This window comes from Bemisia tabaci, chromosome 8 (genome assembly GCF_918797505.1).
Source record: "Bemisia tabaci chromosome 8, PGI_BMITA_v3".
Classification (NCBI taxonomy): Eukaryota; Metazoa; Arthropoda; class Insecta; order Hemiptera; family Aleyrodidae; genus Bemisia; species Bemisia tabaci.
Window position 1 is genome coordinate 443,423 of NC_092800.1, and position 17,541 is coordinate 460,963.

The 17,541-nt window shown below is 36.7% G+C and overlaps 2 protein-coding genes across 2 annotated transcripts in view; one reads left to right on the forward strand and one right to left on the reverse strand.

Annotated features, from left to right (window-relative positions):
* Positions 1–568: 568 nt before the first annotated feature.
* LOC109039302 (transmembrane protein 223) lies at positions 569–3,749 on the reverse strand. The gene is made up of 3 exons (XM_019054728.2): positions 3,067–3,749; positions 1,902–2,041; positions 569–816 (listed from the first exon to the last, which is right to left on the reverse strand). Exons 1-3 carry the CDS (start codon positions 3,593–3,595, stop codon positions 667–669), a joined length of 819 nt encoding a protein of 272 aa, XP_018910273.2. The 5' UTR covers positions 3,596–3,749; the 3' UTR covers positions 569–666.
* A 147-nt stretch (positions 3,750–3,896) lies between these two features.
* PIG-B (phosphatidylinositol glycan anchor biosynthesis class B) overlaps positions 3,897–17,541 on the forward strand; it is a 30,901-nt gene continuing 17,256 nt past the window's right edge. The window contains exons 1-8 of the mRNA XM_019054713.2: positions 3,897–4,313; positions 5,287–5,404; positions 5,891–6,122; positions 6,541–6,682; positions 7,925–8,188; positions 9,667–9,771; positions 10,315–10,485; positions 11,119–11,615. Of these exons, the coding sequence (XP_018910258.2) occupies positions 4,159–4,313; positions 5,287–5,404; positions 5,891–6,122; positions 6,541–6,682; positions 7,925–8,188; positions 9,667–9,771; positions 10,315–10,485; positions 11,119–11,419 (1,488 nt within the window). The 5' untranslated portion in view covers positions 3,897–4,158 and the 3' untranslated portion in view covers positions 11,420–11,615. The remainder of the gene's footprint in view (positions 4,314–5,286; positions 5,405–5,890; positions 6,123–6,540; positions 6,683–7,924; positions 8,189–9,666; positions 9,772–10,314; positions 10,486–11,118; positions 11,616–17,541) is intronic.

Here is a 17,541-nt window from a genome sequence, read left to right on the forward strand (position 1 = left end):
AGGAATAGTGTACCTTAAAATAAAATAGAAAAGGTCATTTGAGAAAAACCTGTTTGAAGTTTTGGACACACAGAAGGATTGCATCATTCTGTGCATCACAAAATGTTACACAACTCATTCAATAATGATCAGCTTTTTAAAAAAACTTGGTTTCATATTACAGCTGAGGGTTTGTAGAATTTGATTAGGAAACAAACTGAAAACAATTTTTTAGGAAGGAAAAACGGTTTTCGACTCCCCTTAAAAAAACGATAGGGTTTCATACAACTACCTTTGCAGGAAGTTTGAGCTGTTCGAATGCAGAAAACGATAATTACTCACAGATGAGTGATATTGAAAATTGCTAATTTTCTTTCCAAAACATTGACTTAGGATGTTGAATTGACTTTGTGGGGCTTACTTTATTCTGTCGTTCTGTAATCTGAAAACCCCAATTTAAATTTTCTACATTTCTTTTATAAAACCGCTCAGGAACTTTAAAAAATGCCACATCACATTGGCAACTGAGAAATCACCTTTCACAAAAAAATGTTTCAGAGATTGACCACGTTTTATTAAAATGCAAGTATGAAAAACAAGTTCAAAACGATTTATTATACACAAAACATGAAGAGGAAGTAAACTAACAATCTCACCAAGAGTCTTGAGGACAAAAATTACTAACGCTTATAGACTTCTTTTCAAACCAGCAGTCCATTCGAAGAGAGTAGGATGAGGGTACGTTCCTCTTGAGTCTAATGTGAAATAAAACCATTTCCCTTTGATTTTCAAAGGAAGGTGATGGGGTGAACCTTTACGACTAACAGAACAGCTCACCTTCAAATGAGAAAAGATCATAAAATGAAAATATGAAACATGGGTTGAACATTTTAAGAAATATTCATAATTTCATACTGACCTGAGCAACAAGAAATTTTTTACATTGTCAGTAAACTAAACTTAAACTTTTTCAGGATTTTTTTAAATTCTAAGACAGGTACTCTGAAATTTTTCAAAATAACAAAAAGAAAATCGATTATGACCCATTGAAAAAATATCTACCTAGGTATTTCATTGAACTTTCTGATTGAAAAGTAAAAAAACTAAGAATATTTCCTAAAAAGGAATTGAGGTATTCTAAAAGTGCCGTATTGCAAATTATCAATTTCTCAGGAGGACAAGAAAACTTTTTAAGTAACACACAAACATAAAATCCGCCCTAAGTACCACCAATATTTCCCTCCTATATTTCCCAGTACTGGAACAATAGATCTCCTGTTTAGTGTTCGAAACTCACAGGCATAAACGCGCCAAATACGCCAAAGAAATCAGTCATGGCGCCTAAATAAAGGCTCTGCGCCAATTGTGACTTCTAAAAATCCCCGTTCCCCCCCCCCCAAAAAAAAATCCTAATTTTTCTAGTTGATGATTTTTGGAGTTTTTCTCCTCCTTAAGTTACAGCTACTATTTCTGCACCTACAACATCTTGAGTCTAACTTTTCACTAAAATATATAGCGATATAAGGGAAAAAAGTCAATTTGGCCTCTAAAAAATCTTTGATGGCCCCTAAAAATCGAGCCTCATGGGCCACATGGCTCCTCAAATGTGAGTTTCAAACACTGCTCCTGTTTTCCCAAGCAAAGATAAAGTTATTTGGCATTGCTGATAGAAAAATATGAAGTTAGTTTTGAAATTTAAAAACTAGACTCTCACCCTTTATGAAATACAAATTATGAATTTTTGACTCTAAGCCACAGAATTCACTTCAAAATGGAATCATGTTTTCCGAAGGAAAAATTATGCTTTTAAATACCTTCTTACTTTTATGAGTCAAAGAAAATCATGCTTTAAAGCATGATCATATTGAAAAGTTTTACGATCGGGGAAGTTTCAGGAAGAAGGAAGGTTCAAAAATACTCACCATATGAAGAGGGACTCTAAATCTGTTGCCTACAAAAGATGAGTAAGTATGGATGGTGATATCTCTGCCACCTCTGTGCAGAATAATCTGCTTCACTGTTCGGAGGCTAAGTGCATGTGCAAGGAGGCTAAGGCCAAAACCTGTGAGTAATGAAAAACAGAATTTCATAATTCTTATTAGATAGAGCTACAACTTGCTTCTTTCATCATTTTATGGTAATGGTTTGTTAAAGCCTTCATCAGATATGTTGACATTCGTTCAAGTACATTCAACTGTCATATGAGTTTTACACAATAATCAACAGTTCCCTATATCTAAACACAGCAACATAATCACCTGCTGCTATTCCTCCACCTCCTTGTCAGTAAAGGTGTGGTCGAGAAGACTACAGCGAACAAGTTTAAGACATTTTTGAAACTCCTGGCTCCCTCTGGCTAAATAAACGCTGCACTTAATACAACTGCTAAAATACGTTGCCAAATGTGGCGACACTTCTTTCAAATGACTTTTCTCACTTATTAATAAACATTTCAGTTCATAATGGCAATTTTCTTTCCATTAGTCTGCTCTCGGCAAGTATTACCCAAAAATCCATGATCAACACTGATGTATTACTGGAAATTCCTCTTTTGCTTCAAAACAGGGTTGGCAATGCGTAACCGACCGGACATGTTCAGCCCTTAAGGTCTCATTTTATTATAGATGAGAATAATTAATGATACTTTCAGCACGGATAAGTTCAGGGACATCATTTCTATAGATTTATCGACTTTGTTTTCAATCGTTTTGCCCTAAGTTGTTCAGAACCCACGGGGACTTGTCTATTCGTGTTGTTGAGAAATCACCCTTATATGAAAAGTCCAAAAAGGAGCTATATTCATGATATAGGCCACACTAGTTTTTTTATTTTTCAACCCTTTTTTCACTAAAAACATAAAAATTACTTAAATGATTTAATGCTCTCTCCACTCCCCCTCCCACAAGAGCACTACATATTTTACTAATTGTTCGAGTTGAGAAATTTAGACCATAAGGAAACAGAGGTATGAATTGTCATGAGGTCTTCATTACTGACTAGAATTATTCTCAGGAATGTGACAAACTTCAAAAACTCAAGAGCAAGTTTACTCAAAATCATTACTATTAGATTGGTTGGCTTCCTTACCCATGATGACACATAACGTTGTGATACCATTCCGGACCCAGTTTTCACCTAAATTAACTTTCTCCCACCACTGCAATTCACGGTGAGGAGGTTTTTCCACAGGAGCATCTTTTAGACAGGTGTAAGCTGTGTTCGCAAGATACCCCCATACGAAAATTTGACTTATTCCAAAAACTTTGATAATCGCGAAAAGTCTATCGTTATTATATTCAAATATCACGACATCTCTTGAGACATTGGTGTTGATATCTGCTCCGGAAGATTCAAAAAAAGATCTTGTGCTTTGCCGTGTTCTTGTTGAAACATTTGTTCTAGGCACTTTGCAGAACTGCAAACCAGTGGAATAATAGTTTTGAGAGTAAGTTATTGAAACTTTAGTAAATGGTGAAGAGAAACAATATTTGGTATTCGTCCTGTATGGAGAAAATGCAGAATGTTTGCGGAGGATTATATTTTCATTTTCAATCGCCGTGAGGGTCTGAAAGAATTTTTTTCTTGGAAAACACTTCACATTATGAATTAAATTCATGGTAAATAAAATCAGTCGTAAACAATTGACATAAGGAGAGAGGAAAACTTTTTAAGAAAATTACATTGACGAATTAACAAAACCATGAATCAAAGTTTGCAACTAAATTTCAGGAACGATAACACCAGGATAACACCCAGCAAAACATGTGATTTGAGGTTATGTTTATTTGTTTACCTTGAGGACAATCGGAACGTTGGCAACGAAACGTAAAAAGTTTTGGAAGAATTCGGAAAATGGGAAAAAACCAAAAAACGCGCGAAAAGCAAGCCGGTGGATTTCAAGGACACTGATATTTTGAATTGAAAAAATTGAAAACCGAACGGGTTACTTATCAACTCGATGGTTATCAATCTTGGATTTCAAGTGTAAAGTGTAATCACAGGAATGTCAAGTCAATAGTCATTGAAGGTTGAAGTGGTTCCTTACAGTCATTCTGACAAAAATTCAATCTCTTAGTCACTTCGATCTCTTTGTTTTCCTTTACTGAAGTAGTTTTTACCGTCACTACCTGTGTAGGTACTCAGTGTTTTTTAATACGATTCTGCGCTTCCACCCCCAAAATGCTGATTGCATACCTTCAAAAAGTAATCATCAACAAGCACACCTTTCACGCGGCTCTCATCATCCGTTTGCTGAATTTAGCCATCGTCCAGTCTTGGTTTTCCCCCGATGAGTATTGGCAGTCATTGGAGGTTGCCCATAAATTTGTTTTTGGGTTTGTATTTTAATCTCTTTTGCCTTGCAGCAGAAAAATACTCTAATCTATTGCTAGCTCTACCGAAGCTCATACTTATCCATGGAGTTATATTGAGTCGCTGGTTGGCGGTACCGGAGTATCGATGAGGCGATGAAATCACATTTTCAGGCCGCTTATTTCCGTTCTTCTGAGACTTTTGTGCGGCATCTGGAAATGCCACTGACGCTCCTGTGATGCAGTGAATGTAGCACTGGCTCTATCAGCAGGAGGTTCTGGGCTCAATTAAAAAAAGAAATGCCGTATGCGTAGTATTTTCACATCTTTTGGAACCCTGGTAAAAATTGGCAGCAGGATCTGTGTTCCAAAATTCTATAGACCTACAGCTGGCTGTAAGATTTTCTATAGCTTCTATAGCCGGCTATACAATTTCTTGTAGCCGATGGCGATGAACTGTATAGCCCGATAATAAGAACTGTATAGCCCGGCGATAGGAACTGTATATCCCGGTGATAGAAACTTTACAGCCCGGCGATAGGAACTGTAAAGCCCAGCAATCTGAACTATAGCCCGGCTGTATAATTTTTTAACGCTTCGTATAGCCGGGCTGTATGATTTTCTTCGCTTTCTACAGTCAGCTATATGATTTTCTATTGCTTTCTATAACTGGCTGTAAGAACTCCTATGGTGTTTTGAAAGTAACTCCTATTGCCAATTTTTACCAGGGAATTTAGTAATAAAAAAAAAAAAAATAAATAAAAATGAGTAGGTACCCTCAGAGCAATGTTCTAGCACTGTCATGGTTGTATGCATTTGGAAAGACCTCTAGGAATTTAATGAGAAAAAATCCCTCACTAATCATTAGTTTAGAGGAATAGCTGGTAATTAGCTCTTAACAATGTTGTTAGTGTAAATTTCTTTTTGTAGGTACCTACTGTTTAGTTAATTTGTGATAAATAAAGAAATTGAAAAATTATTGTATTTATTTTTCCAGGAATGGTTATTTGACGTGGGAGTGGCAGTATGGCATCAGAAGTTATGCATATGTTGCTTTCATTTCCCTTATTTACAAGATTCTTCGAGTATTGCATCTGGACTCCGTTTTCCTCTTGGTAATACGGTTTTTTAGTCAGCACTCAATATTCAATTATTCAATCAGAGAAAATATTGATAGCTGAATTGAAAAGCTTAGAATTTTATCCAAGCACGTTTGACTTAGCAAGGTCAAAGCTTTCCCCCAATTATTAATGTCGGTAAGCTTAAAAAGAAATCTCTAAACTTTTAACACATAATTGTCTGGAGATGTAATTGAATCTGAAGATCAGTGGTTCTTTGAATTTGAGGAATGGAATAACATTCTTCCACCTGAAACTGATCAAAGTATGTAGTTTGTGATATTCCATCCATTTTCCATCTGAACTGTATTCTAGGGAATCGTTCCTGTCCATTTTCATTTGTTTTGTCCTCAATGCTTTGAGGTGATCAGGGTCCTCTTTTTTTTTTCTTTAAAGTTCTTATCATGTTGAAATGACTCAAGAATTATTTAATCTTCATTGTTTGAAATATGTTAGAGTTAATCTTTTTTTTTCCGTTTGCAGACTAATGTTCCTCGGATCCTTCAGGCTGTTTTCAGTGCTTATGCTGACTCATGTTTTGTAGAATGGGTTCGACGGGAAACAAACCTGAAGCAAGGGGCTTTTGCACTTTATGCATACTACACTTCTTGGTTTATAGCCTTCTGTTCGACGCGGACCTTAATTAACACAGTTGAATTGAATGTCACTGCAATCGCTTTACTTTACTATCCTTTTAAGAAACAACACAGACCAGGTTTGTACTGAACTTATCTAAAAATACAGCTTATTGGAGATTGAATGGACCACTTTTTGGCATAAGGACCTAATATTTCTAACTCATTTTAAAAATAACATCGATGGCCAAAGTGCGGAACTACGTGGCTTAACTGCGGTGTCTCAAAATTTCCATTCCTAGTTTATTTGTTTGATGAGAAACAAGCCAACTTTATGCTTGAAATTTTTTCAAAATATTCTGCTATAGAGAAGAAAAATCAAGGAAGTTTTTAAGAAATTATATCGACTAGTTCTGTTAAAAAAAAAGTAAAGAATGACTAGAAATGACTTTTTCTTTCATGAAAAGTTTTTTTCCTCTTTTTCAGTATTGTCATTTATTCTACTCATATCCAGCCTCAGCATCAATTTTACAATTGATTTTGATTTTTTCCTTTTAGATTCTCGGTTTTTGTGGTTTGTAAGTTTCCTGTGTTTAATGCGCCCAACTGCCGCAATCGTATGGCTACCGTTATGTGTCTTCCACCTATTAGAAGTTGAAAATAGTTTGGCAGCTCTGATCACATCTTATTTGCCGATTGGGTGAGTTTATTAAAATTTCTATCAGTAATCGAATCAACTTAACTTTTTGTGATAGAAAGTGAAAGAAAAGAAGAAAAAAAAATACAGAATTTACTATACTGAATGTAGTGGTAAGTTCAATCATTTCCATAAGGCGTTTCAAATTTCTGGGGCCTATTTTATTTTCTTGAAGAGAAACAAGTTAACTTTATGGCTTGAAATTGGTCCAGAAAATTCTGCTAACAGAGTCGAAAAATCAAGGAAGTTGAAATGATGTCGACTAGTTTTCCAAAGGAAAAATAAAATATGACAAAAAGTCTGCAAACAGAGACACACAGTTTCGAACTTAGACCATCAATTTTTGTATTTAGAAGCCCATGATAGGCTTATGGCTGGAACAGCCAGGTATTTAATTAATTTAATAAATAATTTAAAAGTAGTTAATTACTATTAATACAATAAATTAATTGTAATAAGTATAATTGTTTTGGAACATTTCCTGTATAAGGGACAGGCATCTCACGTATCTCAAAAATGCGTCAGTTTTTCCTCTTATTTTATGAGCTTTGTGTGTATTTTTAAATTCACCTTAAATTATGTCTATGATTTCTTTTTATTTATTTCTTTTACCTACTTAGTTAGTCTGTTTGTTTTTGTTTTATTTTTTTGAGTTTTCCACTCACAATTGTATATCTTTTATTTTTCCTAATTCAAAAAATTATTAAAAAGTCTCATTCTCAAAGTTTAGTGCTTGAAATTGCCAAATTACAAAGTAACTGTATAGGGAATTAAACACAAGGGGGGAAACAAATAAAAATAATGTAAATAAAACAGATAGGTTTCATTTTAGTATGTATCAAAGGCCTTCGGGCTATGGCCTGTCCACCATAGTTCCTCCTGTAAATAACCGTAATAAAATAACTCGATTTAAAAGAAAAAGAAAAAAAAAAAGTAACTGTATGCTTTCTATCAGCTAAAAAATAAATAATATTACTCACAATTTACTTATTCATTTCTCAACATTCACAGGAAACTACAGATTTTTCCATTGAAATCTCAAAATCTGATTTTTTAATCGATTCTTCAATAATGATTTTCTCACTGAGAATTTTACTTCCAGGGATGAAAGTCCCTTTTCCTTGAACAGTCACAAAGAATGTTGCCTTAATTAAGGACAAGGAATGAAAAATAATAGTTGTCTGAAGCCCTCTATTTTAAAGTTCAAATTTTAATCAAATTAACCATAGTTTTTCTCTGTTTCAGTTTAACAGCCCTCACCATCTCAACCCTGTTGGACTCATATCTTCACGGTAGCCTGGTCTTCACCAGCTTCAACTTTTTTTGGTTCAACATCTTTCATAATATTGGAGTGCATTACGGGTCGCATTCCTTTCATTGGTACCTCACTCAAGGATTGCCTGTCGTCTTGGGTCCCTTCCTTCTCCCTCTAATCAGAGGTCCAATCGAGTTTACGCCCATTTACAGAAAGTTGACTTTATCTATTCTATTTTCTGTTCTGATTTTAAGGTGAGTTCTCTCAAAAGCTTGTTGTATGTAATGTTTTATTACAATAATTATTTTCTTGGGCTAATCACTGCAATGGGCAAATGTTGATGGGACAATATTTGCATTCAGACCAACTAATTTATCGGATGAAATAATGTGACAGGCGAATCGGTAAGTCAGTTGAATTAGGTGTGAACGCAAACAAAATGGGTGCATCGTCCCAAAACTTTGGTTGATTAAGTATGATACAATCAGCGGAACTGTTTTTCCTCTATCTACTGATGTTTTTTTTAAAGTGCCGATTCTTTGTCTTTTAATTCATGACCTAATAGTCTGTAGTTATAGAGATAGCTACCATATTGGCAGTGAAACTACAAAAATGTGTATCTTGCTTGTGGTGTTTCCACATCTCCGCTCTTATTTTATTTCTTAAAGGGAGACTGAGCCAACATCATGGCTTGAAATTTTCATTGAGTATTCTTTACGTGAAGAAGAAAAATCACCGAACTTTTCAAGAAATGTCGTTTAGTAGTTTTCCATGTCGGAAATAAAGACAGATAGGATGTTTAAATTGCCACAAACCAAGGTACACATTTCTGCAGTTTCACCATCGATATGCTGTAAATACTACCATCATCGCACTTACAAAAATTACTACCCAAAATTAAAAAATATGTACTTGTGTGTGGAGCCAGTTAGATAAACAGAGTTATTGTGGTCTACTGTTCTTCTGGCGAAGTTCTTTTTGTATTGCAGTTGACACATGTTCAAATGTTACCACAAAATATCCGTATCTTCATCCTTAAGAGTCACATGTTTTTTTTTTTTTTTTTTTTTTTTTTTTTTTTTTTGGAAGGTTAGGAAGGACCCAACTGTAATGACAACTAAAAGCAAAATTTAACTTTTTCCAAAAGGTATTTTGCTTTTAACACCCTTCTCAACTTCACCCTCTCATGTGATAGTAAATACTCTATGAGTCAATTGCGCTGGTTCTAGAATCGTCTTTTGATGCTTGATTCCTGAAGATTAGCTGAAAATAATAAGATCTGGCCAGACAGCAACTTTCTATGTTTAATATTAACCAAGATGTTGAGCTTTGAAACATTTGGTTTATGACGTCATCCACCACGGTAGTGACACCTTTGGTTTCTTCCACCTTGCTTTCATCAGTCAGGGAAGTACACATTTGCTCTGGTTACTCAACGTTTGACGCGGATGAAAGCAAGGTGGTAGAAAGTAAGGGTGTTACTACGGCGGTGCATGATGTCATAAACCAAATTTTTCAAGGTGTGATATCTCAGTTAATATTGAACATAGAAAGTTACTGCTTGGACAGATCCTGTTATTTTTAGCTGATCTGCAAACATCAAGCTTCAAAACACGATTCTGTGACCAGTTCAACTGACCCATTAATGTTTTCTATGCCCCTGTGAAACAAAATTCCAGTGACAAAAGAAAACCCTCCTCTCACAGGAAGCTAATGCTGTTTTTTGTTGCAGCCTGATACCTCACAAAGAATTCCGCTTTCTACTGCCTCTTATGCCTGCTATGATGTTCATCCTTTCAAACCGATTGTTCACATGGTTCAGACGCATAAAAAATCAGTGAGTCCTCTTATAATTAAATAGTTTCAAGTTTTCAAATATTTGGTATATTTCAATGCCTACCTTGGGGTTATGTAATAATGTACATAATTCATTTTTGGAAAGAGAGCCAAAAATGAGAATGCCTACTTTTTCCCCGTTTTTTCCGCTTAATTAAATTTTTGCCAAGAAAACGACTCTTCATGCATCAATAATTCAATCCAATTTCAACCAGAAAAATATTTTCCCAATAGATTTTTTTGTCTTTTCATACGAAGAATCAATCTCTGCGTTGTGACGTGAGATTATGGAGCCCTGTCAAAACCATGAGTTGTTGCCTCATATTATGTTCTACGCTTCAGGCCAATCAAAAACGTTCGTTTCATAATATTAACTTCTAGAGCCTCCTCTATCTAGTTCAAAAAGATGTTTGGAAATTTTGACTCTCAATCAGTTGAACAATGTCGTAATCTCCCCAAATTCAATATCTGATCAACTTTAGGAGGAGGCACATCTTAATTTTTTGTGAAATAATTTGTTTATAATCCTCTTCTGTTTTTCCAGGAATTTTGCTAATTTACTCATCATTTGTGCAGCCATCATTAATTTCGGGACGCTGATATTCTTTGGTATGTTTCATCAAATTGGTGCACTAACAATTTTAAACAAAGTGCCTGTAAAACCGAATACGAACCTCCTAATTCTAACTCCCTGCCATTCGACGCCTCTGTACAGGTAATAAAACATCTCACAAAAAAAGAGTTTATCCGTCTTTTTAACTTTTTATTTTTTTAAATTTTGCAATTTTTAAAGAATATATTGTTTGCTGGATTTTCTTTTTAATATTGGCTTAAAAATGTTCTCTTGTAAATTTAGTCAGAATAATTCTAGCCTTTCTTTTATTTTAGACATGTAAACATTTTTACTTCACCTATGCAAATCTTCAGAAGTTCATAAAACAATCATTTCATTTCCTAGGAGATCGGTTTTTAATATTTTTTCTCTAGGAATAATAAAAGAAAACAATAATATTATCAGTTGGACGTATCGTTTGGTTTTTCTATGTTTGCAAATCTTTCACAGGGTGCCAGGAAATGTAATTTTTTTGGAAAATCATTTTCAAACTCGAATCATTTCACAGATTATCACCTTAAGCAATCAACCAATAGCATTATTTTACTTCAGAATAGTCTTATTCAAACTCACCCTGCGTGTACAGAAGGAAGTGTCTTAGCTATCTACAAACTGTTATTAGTGGCATACTACCTCTACTGCGACCCATTTCCTTCTTATCCAAGTGCAATCTGCAAAAAAGTTGAATTTTTGCCTCCAAATTGTAATCTCTGGCTTTTCTCTTTTTCTTTTCAGTCACATCCATGCAAACATTTCCATTCGATTTTTAACATGTGAGCCGAACTTGAAAACTTTGCCCAACTATTCCGATGAAGCAGACAGATTTTATGAGGATCCTTTGAAATGGCTGCAAGAAGAATTCAGGAATGGAACGAATTTACCCTCGCATATCATATCCTTTGAGAGGTTGAGTGACCCTATCCTGCCATTTTTGCATTCTAACAGCTATCGATTGATCGAGCGGATATTTCATGCAGTTTTCTCCCCCGATGATAGAATTTCATCGCATATCTGTCTCTTTGAGAAGTACCGATAGCTCTAAAAGCAAAGTTTCAATTCAAAATTACTAAATGCACTCTGGGCTGAGCCCATAAGTTTTGTAAATCTCAATGGATTGTCAAGTTGGTGTTTCTCACTGAACAGAAATGTCTGTCTGAAGGAGGCACTCTATCATGGAGTCATTCTCAGTCTTGCATCTCCTTCTTTAAGGCTTTTTGGCATCTTCCTTGCAGGTAAGACAGTATATCCACTTTTTTCAACACTGTTCATCTTATATATTCGAATTCTCTGCTCTTCTCAAACTCTTTGTCAGCATAGTCATTGTTTCTTTCTTTATGCTCGTTCGTAACACGTATTTTTTCTTTCTCATCTTGGTCTCAGTGAAAATCGATCAAATTTTGTTGGGTCATTCGAATATTACACAAGGCATTTTTGTCGATTATTTATCCAACTTCCTCCCCTTTGGTGCCTTACAAAATAGTAGAAACATCTTTACCTGCATCGAGTTGTCACGTTTTGTTCAAGTAGTTTTTTGTTGACATCATATTCGATATCATGGCCAAGCAGCTTGTCTCTTATGGTCATGTAAACAGGTTGACGGAAAAAAGGCTGCCGAAGAAGATGCTTGATTAGGTTTTTCCTGGGAGGAGACAAAGGACGCCTAGTGAAAGGGTGGCGAAGGGTGGGGTTATAGAGGAAATGAAAGAGTGCCGACTCCCTGAAGGGCCTTGGGAGGATAAGGGACTTTGACAACTGGGTGTTGCAGAGCGCCAAAGAATGCTGTAAAAGCGGTTTTTATGTATGTAGTTGTCCTTTTCAAATTGGAAGTAGCATAACCTAGAATCAAAAGCTGGCAATCACATACTTCTCCCACGCGGTAATAAAAAATATGCTGCAGCCACAAGGAAGCGTTTCAGCAGCATAGTTCATTTTCAGGTGCGCATAAGTTCATCTCTTGTAAAAAGGTAGCGCCACTTGTTCCAGAATAAGTTTTTTAGACATCAATCTTTTGATGTGCCCAGACTTTCTGAAATTGAGATTCTGAGAATCACAATGCCTGAAAGACTGATACTATGTCTGATGAATAGTGGCTTACATTTGTGGCTCCTTCAGGAAGAGATTCCTAAGTGCGAAAAGGAAAACTTGTCAATGTGAGGATAAATTCCACCAAGTCAGGTCAAAAATCAGAATTGGACTTTTCAACAGAGACTGCTCCTTAGGATCCCAAAAACAAGTTGCGAGATGTTTAAAGTCATTTTTGTGCCAAAAACAGAAGACATTGCATTTTAATCCAACAATTTGAAGCCCCTAGTACCACAGGTAAACCTTTGAACAGCTCTCTCTCAAAACTCAATCAGGAACAACGAACGTACTTAAATGTCAATGGCCGAAGTGCGTATCTCCGTTTGCAGCATTGCAGACTTCCTGTTATACTTTATTTTTTCTTTGGAAAACAAGGAAACGTAATATCTTTTAAACTTCCTCGATACTTCCTCTCTTTATCAGAATATTCCATAGAATTTCCAAGGCATAATGTTGGGTTGTGTCTCTATGACTAATTTAAGTAGGAGCAGAAATTTTGAAACACCAAAGCAGAGATGTGTGGTACAGCACTTTGGCCATCGATATATGGCGCGTTAGGTCGCGACTGCAGTCCATTCAGGGGCTTCTGATTGGACAGCTAATTTCTGAATGTTTTCCGTCCAATTTTGCAGAGAATTTTCTGTCAATGTAATCTGAAGTATCTGAACCAAAGGTGTCTACCTTTAGTAAAAAGCGGAAAATATCAGGAAAATCTATCATGGATCCGAAAATTCTGATCGGTGAAACTTCTCTTAACTTCATGAACATTTGAGCCAATTCATTAAATCTATCAGTTTGTAAAATTGAACGAGTATCAATGTACTCCTGCGAATCAATCAGAAAATCTCTTTTAAAATATCAGGAAAATCCGAAATGAAACTCTAGTAAACATTGCGGAAAAGGTCAAGTAGGAAGGTGCATAATTCTTCCTGAAAGTTAATATTTTATGAGGGTATATTTGGCAACGTGTCAATGCTCATATATGACGTTTTTCCTTAGTTCAACAGGGAAGATGTGAGCTAACAGGCTCGAAAAACATGACTATTATGAGACCAACGATTGGCGACTAATCCGATTTTGAGAATTTACGAAAATTCGATGAAGAAAATTTCTATGAAAATTCGGAAAATGTCGAATTTTCGCCCCGTTAAAATTTCGACGAAGAAGCACGTGTGTCTGTTAGTAGGTTTGACCCGTTGTTGAGTCTGAGTCGATCAGTGGCGAAGCGTTAATGATCGAATATCGATATTTCCCTATTTGAAGCTATGGTAAAGAATCGATTATTACAGTGTTCGTTGCAAACACCCTGTCAATCGATCCTTTTCCATGGGTTTAAATGACAGATCAATCGATGTATCGCATCTATCGATGACTCGAGCGTGACCCTTTCCACCGCGCACTGAGCGGCAACGTGGCCGTTCACTTTTTCCGGCCAGGATTTATAGTTGAAATATCTATCCAAGGCCAATGTCACTCCGGAGGCAACTCCTGTCGGGAAAGGATAACGGATGCTCGAAAACTGAACGGTGCCAATCGAATCCACTCGCGGAAGTCCCCTGCTTTTCTGCCGTGCTAAGCAAAAACGCCGTATGAACCCTCAGGTGTTGCCAAATTTTCTTCGATAAAACACGAATTCCCTGGTAAACTTATGAACATTTTTCCTCCAATTTTTCAGAAAATATTGTTTGTATTTTGATCTGAAGTTCCTGAAAATTTCAAGGAAAAATATTCATAATTTTCCCCAAAAATAAACATTTGATCAAAGGAAATTTGGCAACTCTCGAATGTTGATACGGCCTTCTTCCTTAGCACGGCAGTATTCGCGCGAGAGCTCACGGACGCAAAAATCGAACTAAGATTTCTCACACAGTAAGAAAAAGTAACCGACGTGTTATGTTAATACAGGAAATAGAGCATGAAGTAACCTAAACATGTGGGTGATATGTTTAGGTTAGTTTTTCTTTGAGTTATATCCACCAAATCTATGGGTTTTATTGACCAATTCTTTGAGCGGAAAATTTGCATTTTCGTTGAAAAAACAGCCGCGAACACACCAATGCGCCGCGCGCCGGCCACTCGCAAAGCGTGCATCTATTCGGAGAATTCTGACTCCGGATTAGGTGTAGGATGTGGTATCACGTGAAAATGAAGGAAAATCTTGGCTTTTCGCCTGCCTCGAATTACTGACGTTTATGGATGTAGGTATCATGCTCGCATCGTCGCGCGCATCGTCAAACGTCAAATGCAGATTTAGCGCGCAACTAATCAAATTCTGTAGTTGGTATGTGATGTGGTATCATGCGTAAATGAAGGTAAATCTTAGCTTTTCGCCTCTCTCATATTATGAATTACTGATATCTGGACGTATTTCTATCAAACGGAACTATGTGCATAAAGACATGAACCCTGAGACCCATAAGAATGTATGCATAGCAGGGCTCACGCCATAATACACATGGTTCCGTTTGACAGAAATACGTCCATCTATGAGTGCAAATAGTAAAATCAGGCATTTTGTCAAATGCCTTGACAGATATTTTTACGTAGATTGAAATTCTGATTCTTCTCGTAATTGTAGACAATATCATTCGCTGCTCGTGAAAGAAAGAATTCTCTGTAAGAATGTGCATCCTACAACAGTATTTTCAGAGTATGAGATACATTTTATAGTATGAGAAGCATTCGAGGAAGAAGAAACGTGAAGAGCTCATAGATTCGATGAGTTGTTTTTTGCTTCTTCTTCTTTTATTTATTTATGGTTTTTAGGCGTTTTCTCTGGATTAGATGAGTTATTTTTCCCAAAACATGGAAAACTCGTGAGCCCCTTGCCATAAATTCACAAAATCTCGTAAGCAGTCAAAATTCGAGCGTTTGCCTAGGCTAGGCATCATGATAAAATGCCTGATTTTGACTAATTAATACATTGATCCTCTTATAATCTATGGGCGTTTACTCGGAATCCATCCATTGGGCGGTCACAGTCACCTATCCGTGGCTAGCCCGACGAATCCGTGTTGGAGTATCCAAGTGGAAGAGAGAGGAAATCCGACCTTGTTCCGACCAATGCTATCTAGTCGCCGGATCCTTTCTCTGCCCCGGCGACCCGGCCACTCGCTTTTTTGTCCAACAACCGCCGCGATGGTCGATGGACGATGGACGCTGGTCATTGGATTTACACCGCCAACTCACGCCAAAGTTCCTCACCTTTTCTGCCGTGCTGGGGAAGAACGCCGTATGAACATTCGAGAGTTGCCTAATATCCTCCGATAAAATCATCAGTTTTGAGGATATATTTGAATATTTTCTCTTGAAATTTGCAGATGATTTAGATCTGGCTGCGAATGAAATTATCTGAAAAATTTGAGGAAAAATGTCCACAAATTTCTCAGTAAAATCGTATTTTATCAAAGAAAATTTGGCAACGTCTGAAGGTACATACGGAGTTTTTCCCTAGCATGGCAGTATTCCCGCGTCCACTCCAGTCACCCCAGCCAACCAGGAATTCAAGTTATAACTTCCTACCTTCGTCCTTTTGTATTGAAAGTATGAACAGTGACGTCGCTAGCAATTTCCATGCGTCAGGAGGTGGAGGCCATCTCCGGCCAAAAATATCTTACCCAATTGTAGCAGTTTTCAGCAAAAAAATCGCGATATTTTGATATTAAGTTGGGATTATTTTACGATTGATTGCCGATAAAATCGTCAGGATCATCAAGATCGGAGCGATTATTCTCAATCTTGTCGCAATTTTATCTCTTTAAAAGTCGCGTTCGATAAAATCGAAATTTAATCTCAATTTATCACGATTTTTCGTTCGATAATTTCGCGATAAACCGCCGTCGCGTGGATGAAATTGCGGTACATTTTCCGATCGAATCACTGCTACCTGGGTTACGGGGGTTGTCAACGTAAAAATGTCCAAGAATTACGAAAAATTACCAAAGGTTTGCCCCAAAAACTGTCAAAATGATATTTTGTAGGCAAATTTTCCATTCACGGGAGACGCTGCGGAAAGAACATTTATATGTACATCTCACACTAGAGGATCCACCTCTGATTGGCTCACGGTCAGGTATCTTGGGCTCTACGGAGCTTACGGTTTAGGATCCGAAAAAAACATCTAATCAGACTCCGCCCGCAAAATGACAGAAAATAAGCTTTTATCCCCTTATATAACCATATTTACCTAAACTACGTATGCAGGCGCATTTACACAGTTTTGAAACAGAAATTTTATGCGTTTCGATCGCAAAAAATCTTTTGAACCTGGACCCGTTGCATTACAAGGTTAACAATATCACCCCCTCATCCACTTTTCATAATCTCGCTATAAAGGTATTTTACTTCACACCATGGCGGATTTGACGAGATTACGGTTAACTACTTAAGATACCCCAAATTTCCGTCGTCCTTATTTTTTTAACAGAAGAACGCAGCCTCGACGCTCTGACTTGAATTTTTTTTCATATATTCTTCATCATAATCAACAAGTGATGTACGATATTTCCATGCGCAATGCAATTTTTAACCTATGTTAATCGAATCGAACATGGTAGGAAATTCGGCACCGCGCGATGCAGTCAAGCGGTTTGATCAATGTCGTTCACCTCATCGCACCGTTCATTGGAAAAGGGGCATGAGGGGCTCCTGCAAGGTTCTGAAATCTTACTCCGACGAATTTCAAAATGGCGGCTTAAAAGTGGCGATAAATCACTTTTACGGCTGTTTACCGATGGATTTGCATGAAATGCTATATCGATTATTTAGTATTTCAAGAATTAATGAAAGATTTCTTTTCATCCAGCCAAAAACCACCAGGATATCGAATTTCATGCAAATCCATCGGTAAACAGCCGTAAAACTGATTTATCGCCACTTTTCAGCCGCCATTTTGAAATTCGTCGGAATTTCAGATATCCAATGAAAGACTCGTTCTTCTCGTGCCGCAATACCCCCGGATACCAAGTTTCATGCAAATCCAACGATAAGCAGCCTAAATATCCACTTCTCGCTCTAGGCCGCCATTTTGAAAAGGACTGACTTTTCTGGAAAACCGATACCAGAATCGTTTTTCTC

What these genes read in the sequence shown, in the direction of transcription:
- LOC109039302 (XM_019054728.2), bottom strand. Translation starts at nt 3,595, where the DNA reads ATGAATTTAATTCATAATGTGAAGTGTTTTCCAAGAAAAAAATTCTTT. An exon ending in AACGTTATGTGTCATCATGG is followed by an intron (nt 2,042 to 3,066) that starts GTAAGGAAGCCA and finishes CATTACTCACAG; the next exon opens with GTTTTGGCCTTAGCCTCCTT. An exon ending in TTAGAGTCCCTCTTCATATG is followed by an intron (nt 817 to 1,901) that starts GTGAGTATTTTT and finishes TCTCATTTGAAG; the next exon opens with GTGAGCTGTTCTGTTAGTCG.